The sequence below is a fragment of the Berghia stephanieae genome, unplaced genomic scaffold (assembly GCF_034508935.2).
Source record: "Berghia stephanieae isolate SIO BIC M18660-M18661 unplaced genomic scaffold, UCSD_Bste_1.3 scaffold3299, whole genome shotgun sequence".
Classification (NCBI taxonomy): domain Eukaryota; kingdom Metazoa; phylum Mollusca; class Gastropoda; order Nudibranchia; family Aeolidiidae; genus Berghia; species Berghia stephanieae.
Window position 1 is genome coordinate 1 of NW_027624510.1, and position 8,123 is coordinate 8,123.

General features: G+C 36.0%; 1 protein-coding gene across 7 annotated transcripts; it reads left to right on the plus strand.

Moving 5' to 3' along the window:
• Nucleotides 1-1,092: 1,092 nt before the first annotated feature.
• Nucleotides 1,093-7,245, plus strand: LOC144961612 (uncharacterized). 7 transcript variants are annotated; one of them, XM_078894743.1, is made up of 5 exons: nt 3,086-3,446; nt 3,605-3,753; nt 4,023-4,516; nt 5,189-5,283; nt 5,583-6,032. In XM_078894743.1, exons 3-4 carry the CDS (start codon nt 4,053-4,055, stop codon nt 5,250-5,252), a joined length of 528 nt encoding a protein of 175 aa, XP_078750869.1. In that variant the 5' UTR covers nt 3,086-3,446; nt 3,605-3,753; nt 4,023-4,052; the 3' UTR covers nt 5,253-5,283; nt 5,583-6,032. The 7 variants fall into 7 exon arrangements, with proteins under 7 accessions (XP_078750868.1, XP_078750865.1, XP_078750863.1 ...); XM_078894741.1 differs by having other exon boundaries at nt 4,023-4,467; nt 5,104-5,283; XM_078894742.1 differs by lacking the exons at nt 3,086-3,446; nt 3,605-3,753; nt 4,023-4,516; nt 5,189-5,283; nt 5,583-6,032 and adding exons at nt 1,093-2,186; nt 2,566-2,628; nt 6,112-6,246; nt 6,441-6,451.
• The last annotated feature ends 878 nt before the right edge of the window (nt 7,246-8,123 follow it).

Here is an 8,123-nt window from a genome sequence, read left to right on the forward strand (position 1 = left end):
ATAATAATATAATAATAATAATAATAATAATAAAATAATAATAATAATAATAATAATAATAATAATAATAATAATAATAATAATATAATAATAATAATAATAATAATAATAATAATAATAATAATAATAATAATAATAATAATATAATAATAATAAAATAAGGTCCTGGGTACGATTCTCGCTCGGCGCATAGTTGATGTAATGAACTGACAAACCAACCGGTAACATTGTATTGTTCAAGGGATGCAACTCGAGAATATAACATAGGGTGTACACATACCAAGGATTAATTCCCTTTATAAGTTTATATCAACACATCGACTTACTACAGTTTGTGTCTTAGAAAAAAGGCTATGCACCTGTCTTTCTTACATTTTTCTGGCCATTTCTCGGAAAAAATAATGTCATAGTGTGAGCTGTGTGACGGTAAAGGAGTAAACATTTCTTTAAAAAAAAACTAATAATCACACGGCTTTATATTATTCAAATTTCTATGTTTATTCTTTTTAATTAAACAGATAAAAGTGTGCTATATTTCACAAAGACTTTGTCTGCAATAAACCCGGAGAAGTGCCCCAATAATTACATCAGAGAAGACAAGGTCTTAAAAGGCGTAAGTAATTTATGAGTTTGGTTTTGTTTCCTTAGTCTACATAATACAAAAATTACGGAGTAAAGGATCGGCTTCTACTGGGAGATAATTTGGAAAGTTCGGGGGGGGGGGGGAGGGGGGGGGGGTTGTCTCAGTAAAGAAATGTAAAGAGATTTATCTAATTGTTAAGTTACATCAGAGTAAAAAAACACCCCCCCCCCCCCTCCCCCCTCATGTAGATTAATTCTCGTCTGGTAAAATACATTTTCTTTTTCTTTTCTTTCTTATTTTCCCCCAGATATATGTGACGGCCAGGAATAAATTTACTATAGACGAACTTCAGATGGCCTTCCATTATTTAGGAGCCTATAGAAGGAAGACGACGGTGGATCCATGTCTAATAAGATCACTCAGGACAGCCTTCCCAGAGTTTCAAAGAACTTTTGCCAGGATTAAAGATAAAACTTTATCAGATAAAATGCGAGCATGGCCTTGAGGACAAAGACCTTATTTTCGAATAGCCTATACAGTCCATTTCTTTTCTTTTATTATGACAACAAACCAACGTTGAACTGCATCTCACTCCCTGGGAACATATAGTCGGCCGTGGAAGAAAGTTTCGTCAAACAGCTCATATATATTTATATATTGCTGGAAAATTTAAATTGAAGTTAAGTTCATTTATTTTGCTGAAATTCCAAACAGATGGTATACTAATTGTAATTCTTTGTAAATTGGCGGGGTGGTAAAAGCTTTATAAAGGCTGTCTAAAAAAAAAAGGTTCATATGAAATGTTCAGTTCATCAATAATTACATCAGTGAAGACAAGGTCTTAAAAGGCGTAAGTAATTTATGAGTTTGGTTTTGTTTCCTTAGTCTAGATAACACAAAAATTAAGGAGTAAAGAATTGGCTTCTACTGGGAGATAATTTGGAAAGTTCGGGGGGGGGGGGTGTCTCTATAAAGAAATGAGATTTATCTAATTCTTAAGTTACTTCACAGTAACAAAATACCTCCCCTCCCATTCCCCACTCATGTAGATTAATTCTCGGCTAGTGCAAATACATATTCTTTTTCTTTTCTTTCTTATTTTCCCCCAGATATATGTGACGGCCAGGAATAAGTTTACTATAGACGAACCTCATATGGCCTTCCATTATTTAGGAGCCTGTAAAAGGAAGACGACGGTGGATCCAAGTCTTATAAGATTACTCAGCACAGCCTTCCCAGAGTTTCAAAGAACTTTTGCCAAGATTGAAGATAAAACTTTAACAGATAAAATGCGAGCATGGCATGAGGACAAAGACCTCAGCACAGACCTCCCAACAAAAGACTTGTTGAAAAGCCTGACGGACGATTCCACATGGGCTGACACCTCCAGAGTTCGAGACACATTAATGACTGTTCTCGCTATAGGCAGCATGTCCCGTCTTGGAGCCTTGCGAAACTTGTCTGTTGATGAGTTTCAGGCGGCTCGCGAGACTGACCAAAATAATTATCTGTATCGAGCAGAAGTAAACCAGCACAAAACCATGAAGACATATGGTCCAGCGGGCATTTATTTCACACCTACCCTAAAAGCCCACATTGAAAGGTAACAGTGTGATACTATTATATTATTATATATTATATTATTTATTATTATTATTATTATTATTATTATTATTATATATTATATATTATTATTATTATTATTATTATTATTATTATTATTATTATTATTATTATTTATTACTATTATTATTTATATAATGTTAATACTTGAAGATAATCGTCAATAGAATTGGGTATTTTGCACGTCTCCCCCCCCCCCCCTAAAAAACCCCCGAGAAAAATAAAACAACAAAAAAACAAAACAAAACAAAAAAGCAAAAGAAACCAACACAAAGCAGAACACAGAGCAGAACACAGAAATACTTATTCTGTTTATTTTTGATTTTTATGTGTGTTTTTTTCTTCTATTCTTGTTTCAGCAGAGGGAATCACCTGAAGAAGTTCAGTCGGCCATATCCAAAGCGATGCATCACAGTTTGCAGGTACACAGGGAATCGTATGCGGCCAAAACTCACGACAAAACTATATATAAAGGATTGCAAGCCTTGTCTGCAATAAACCCGGAGAAGTGCCCCAATAATTACATCAGAGAAGACAAGGTCTTAAAAGGCGTAAGTAAATTATGAGTTTGGCTTTGTTTCCTCTGTCTACGTAATACAAAAATTACCGAGTAAAGGATCGGCTTCTACTGGGAGATAATTTGGAAAGTTCGGGGGGGGGGGGGGGGGGTGTGGTGTTGGTTTGGGGGGGGGGTGGTGGTGTGGTGGTGGTTGGGGGGGGGGATCTCTATAAAGACATGTAAAGAAATTTATAGAATTCTTAAGTTACTTCACAGTAACAAAATACCTCCCCTCCCACTCCCCACTCATGTAGATTAATTCTCGGCTAGTACAAATACATTATCTTTTTCTTTTCTTTCTTATTTTCCCCCAGATATATGTGACGGCCAGGAATAAATTTATTAAGGACGAACTTCAGATCCACCGTCGTCTTCCTTCTATAGGCTGCTAAATAATGGAAGGCCAAGTCTTATAAGATCACTCAGGACAGCCTTCCCAGAGTTTCACAGAACCTTTGCCAAGATTAAAGATAAAACTTCATCAGATAAAATGCGAGCATGGCCTGAGGACAAAGACCTTATTTTCTAAAAGCCTCCACAGTCCATTCCTTTTCTTTTATTATGACAACAAGCCAACGTTGAACTGCATCTCACTCCCTGGGAACATAGAGTCGGCTATGGAAGAAAGTTTCGTCAAACAGCTCATATATATTTATATGTTGCTGGAAAATTTAAATTAAAGTTAAGTTCATTTATTTTGCTGAAATTCCAAACAAATGGTATACTAATTGTAATTCTTTGTAAATTGGCGGGGTGGTAAACGCTTTATAAAGGCTGTCTAAAAAAAAAAGGTTCATATGAAATATGTACTGAAGTTCATCTATATCTTTTTATTCCAGTACAATGCTTGCAAAGTGAAGAGTTAAGATTGGACGAGCCCAGCACGTCAAGAGCATATTTTGAGCCACCCATCGTGACCGACTTTGTCTGCAATAAACCGGAGAAGTACCCCAATAATTACATCAGAGAAGACAAGGTCTTAAAAGGCGTAAGTAATTTATGAGTTTGGTTTTGTTTCCTTAGTCTACCTAATATAAAAATTACCGAGTAAAGGATCGGCTTCCACTGGGAGATAATTTGGAAAGTTCGGGTGGGGGGGGGGGGGTCTCTATAAAGAAATGTAAAGAGATTTATCTAATTCTTAAGTTACTTCACAGTAACAAAATACCTCCCCTCCCATTCCCCATCATGTAAATTTATTCTCGGCTAGTACAAATACATATTCTTTTTCTTTTCTTTCTTATTTTCCCCCCCCAGATATATGTGACGGCCAGGAATAAATTTACTATGGACGAACCTCAGATGGCCTTCCATTATTTAGGAACCTATAGAAGGAAGACGACGGTGGATCCAAGTCTTATAAGATCACTCAAGACAGCCTTCCCAGAGTTTCACAGAACCTTTGCCAAGATTAAAGATAAAACTTTAACAGATAAAATGCGAACATGGCCTGAGGACAAAGACCGCAGCACAGACCTTGCAACAAAAGACTTGTTGAAAAGCCTGACGGACGATTCCACATGGGCTGACACCTCTAGAGTTCGAGACACATTAATGACTGTTCTCGCTATAGGCAGCATGTCCCATCTTGGAGCCTTGCGAAACTTGTCTGTTGATGAGTTTCAGGCGGCTCGCGAGACTGACCAAAATCATGATCTGTATCGAGCAGAAGTAAACCAGCACAAAACCATGAAGACATATGGTCCAGCGGGCATCTATTTCACACCTACCTTAAAAGCCCACATTGAAAGGTAACAGTGTGATACTATTATTATTATTATTATTATTATTATTATTATTATTATTATTATTATTATTATTATTATTATTATTATTATTATTATTATTATTATTATTATTATTATTATTATTATTATTATTATTTATTATTATTATTATATTATTATTATTATTATTATTATTATTATTATTATTATTATTATTATTATTATTATTATTATTATAATATATATAATGATAATGATAATATATAATATAATAATATAATAATAATAATAATATAATAATAATAATAATAATAATAATAATAATAATAATATAATAATAAGGTCCTGGGTACGATTCTCGCTCGGCGCATAGTTGATGTAATGAACTGACAAACCAACCGGTAACCATTGTGTTGTTCAAGGGATGCAACTCAAGAATATAACATAGGGTGTACAAATACCAAGGATTAATTCCCTTTACATGTTTTTATCAACACTTTGACTACTACAGTTGTGTCTTAGAAAAAGGCTATGCATCTGTCTTTCTTACATTTTTTCTGGTCTTTTCTCGGAAAAAATAATGTCATAGTGTGAGGTTTTTGGCGGTAAAGGATTAAACATTTCTTTAATAAAAACTAATAATCACACGGCTTTAGATGATTCAAATATCTATGTTTATTCTTTTAAATTAAACAGATACAAGTGTGCTATATTTCACAAAGACTTTGTCTGCAATAAACCCGGAGACGTGCCCCAATAATTGCATCAGAGAAGACAAGGTCTTAAAAGGCGTAAGTAAATTATGAGTTTGGCTTTGTTTCCTTTGTCTACGTAATACAAAAATTACCGAGTAAAGGATCGGCTTCTACTGGGAGATAATTTGGAAAGTTTGGGGTGGGGGGGGGGGGGTGGTTGTTTGGGGTGTGGGGGGGGGGGTGGGTCTCTCTAAGGAGATATAATGAGATTTATCTAATTCTTAAGTTACTTCGGAGTAACAAAATACCTCCCCTCCCACTCCCCACTCATGTAGATTAATTCTCGGCTGGTACAAATACATTTTCTTTTTCTTTTCTTTCTTATTTTCCCCCAGATATATGTGACGGCCAGGAATAAATTTACTAAGGACGAACTTCAGATGGCCTTCCATTATTTAGGAGCCTATAGAAGGAAGACGACGGTGGATCCATGTCTAATAAGATCACTTAGGACAGCCTTCCCAGAGTTTCACAGAACCTTTGCCAAGATTAAAGATAAAACTTTAACAGAAAAAATGCGAGCATGGCCTGAGGACAAAGACCTTATTTTCTAAAAGCCTATACAGTCCATTTCTTTTCTTTTATTATGACAACAAACCAACGTTGAACTGGATCTCACTCCCTGGGAACATATTGTCGGCCGTGGAAGAAAGTTTCGTCAAACAGTTCATATATATTTATATGTTGCTGGAAAAGTTAAATTGAAGTTAAGTTCATTTATTTTGTTGAAATTCCAAACAAATGGTATACTAATTGTAATTCTTTGTAAATTGGCGGGGTGGTAAATGCTTTATAAAGGCTGTCTAAAAAAAAAAGGTTCATATGAAATATGTACTGAAGTTCATCTATATCTTTTTATTCCAGTACAATGCTTGCAAAGTGAAGAGTTAAGATTGGACGAGCCCAGCACGTCAAGAGTATATTTTGAGCCACCCATCGTTACCGACGTCCAGGCTTTGCCTTCAGTAGAGTCCTCAACGTCGTCACCTGTAGTTCCCGGTATGTATGCAATACTAATTATGAACATGGTGCACCTGTCTTTCTTACATTTTTTCTGGTCTTTTCTCGGAAAAAATAATGTCATAGTGTGAGGTTTTTGGCGGTAAAGGATTAAACATTTCTTTAATAAAAACTAATAATCACACGGCTTTAGATGATTCAAATATCTATGTTTATTCTTTTAAATTAAACAGATACAAGTGTGCTATATTTCACAAAGACTTTGTCTGCAATAAACCCGGAGACGTGCCCCAATAATTGCATCAGAGAAGACAAGGTCTTAAAAGGCGTAAGTAAATTATGAGTTTGGCTTTGTTTCCTTTGTCTACGTAATACAAAAATTACCGAGTAAAGGATCGGCTTCTACTGGGAGATAATTTGGAAAGTTCGGGGTGGGGGGGGGGGGTGGTTTTTTGGGGGAGGGGGGTCTCTCTAAGGAGATGTAAAGAGATTTATCTAATTCTTAAGTTACATCGGAGTAACAAAATACCTCCCTCCCACTCCCCACTCATGTAGATTAATTCTCTTCTAGTACAAATACATTTTCTTTTTCTTTTCTTTCTTATTTTCCCCCAGATATATGTGACGGCCAGGAATAAATTTACTAAGGACGAACTTCAGATGGCCTTCCATTATTTAGGAGCCTATAGAAGGAAGACGACGGTGGATCCATGTCTTATAAGATCACTCAGGACAGCCTTCCCAGAGTTTCACAGAACCTTTGCCAAGATTAAAGATAAAACTTTAACATATAAAATGCGAGCATGGCCAGAGGACAAAAACCTTATTTTCTAAAAGCCTCCACAGTCCATTTCTTTTCTTTTATTATGACAACAAACCAACGTTGAACTGCATCTCACTCCCTGGGAACATATAGTCGGCCGTGGAAGAAAGTTTCGTGAAACAGCTCATATATATTTATATATTGCCTGAAATTTCAAAAAAAATGGTATACTAATTGTAATTCTTTTAATAATAAACTTTGAATTTTATTGTAAATTCTGTCTCGTTTTCACAGAAGGAGAAGAAGAAGAAGAAGAAGAAGAAGAAGAAGAAGAAGAAGAAAAAGAAAAAGAAGAAGAAGAAGAAGAAGAGAAGAAGAAGAAGAAGAAGAAGAAGAAGAAGAGAAGAAGAAGAAGAAGAAGAAGAAGAAGAAGAAGAAAAAGAAGAGAAGAAGAAGAAGAAGAAGAAGAAGAAGAAGAGAAGAGAAAGAAGAAGAAGAAGAAGAAGAAGAAGAAGAAGAAGAAGAAGAAGAAGAAAGAAGAAGAAGAGAAGAAGAAGAGGCTATGTGGTCTAGTGGTATGACACTCGCTTTCCTGGGTTCGAGCCTTGCTCGGCGCATAATTGTGTCCTTGGAATAGACTGTTTACTCACATTATCTCACCGTACTCAGGTGTAAAATGGATGCCTGACAGTTAACAACGTTGTCCCTGTCCGAAAAATTGTAATATCGCCTAACAGGCGTATGTCTCGTCCTACGTGCTAAGTATTGTTGTTGGACAGGGACCCCTTGTAAAGCGTTTTGAGCACGTTTAGTGGATATTGCGCTGTATGAAAGCTCATTTATTTTATTATGTTTATTAAACTAAGAAGAATAGAAAGATGGTGTCTTTCTTTCTGGTGACAGAGTCGTAGGGGGCGCCATATAAAGGAAGGGAGGTGGGGGAATGTCCACGTCTTTAACGTCATTGGTCGTGCACATTTCCGCTACGTAAAGAAGGAATTATTTCAAAAAGCGACCACCATCGGACAGGGCTCGGACACTTTAGTGCAAAACAGTTTTTTTTACTCGTGGCATGGCGGATTTGATTTTCGGCAGTATAGTTCTTGAACATGGCTTTGTCCGTTCCAATGGTGGCAGTGCCGTAGAGGGATTG

Coding starts and splice junctions, on each gene's coding strand:
- LOC144961612 (XM_078894739.1), top strand. CDS start 1,738: ATGGCCTTCCATTATTTAGGAGCCTGTAAAAGGAAGACGACGGTGGAT. Junction 2,187..2,565: donor CTAAAAGCCCACATTGAAAG/GTAACAGTGTGA, acceptor TTCTTGTTTCAG/CAGAGGGAATCACCTGAAGA.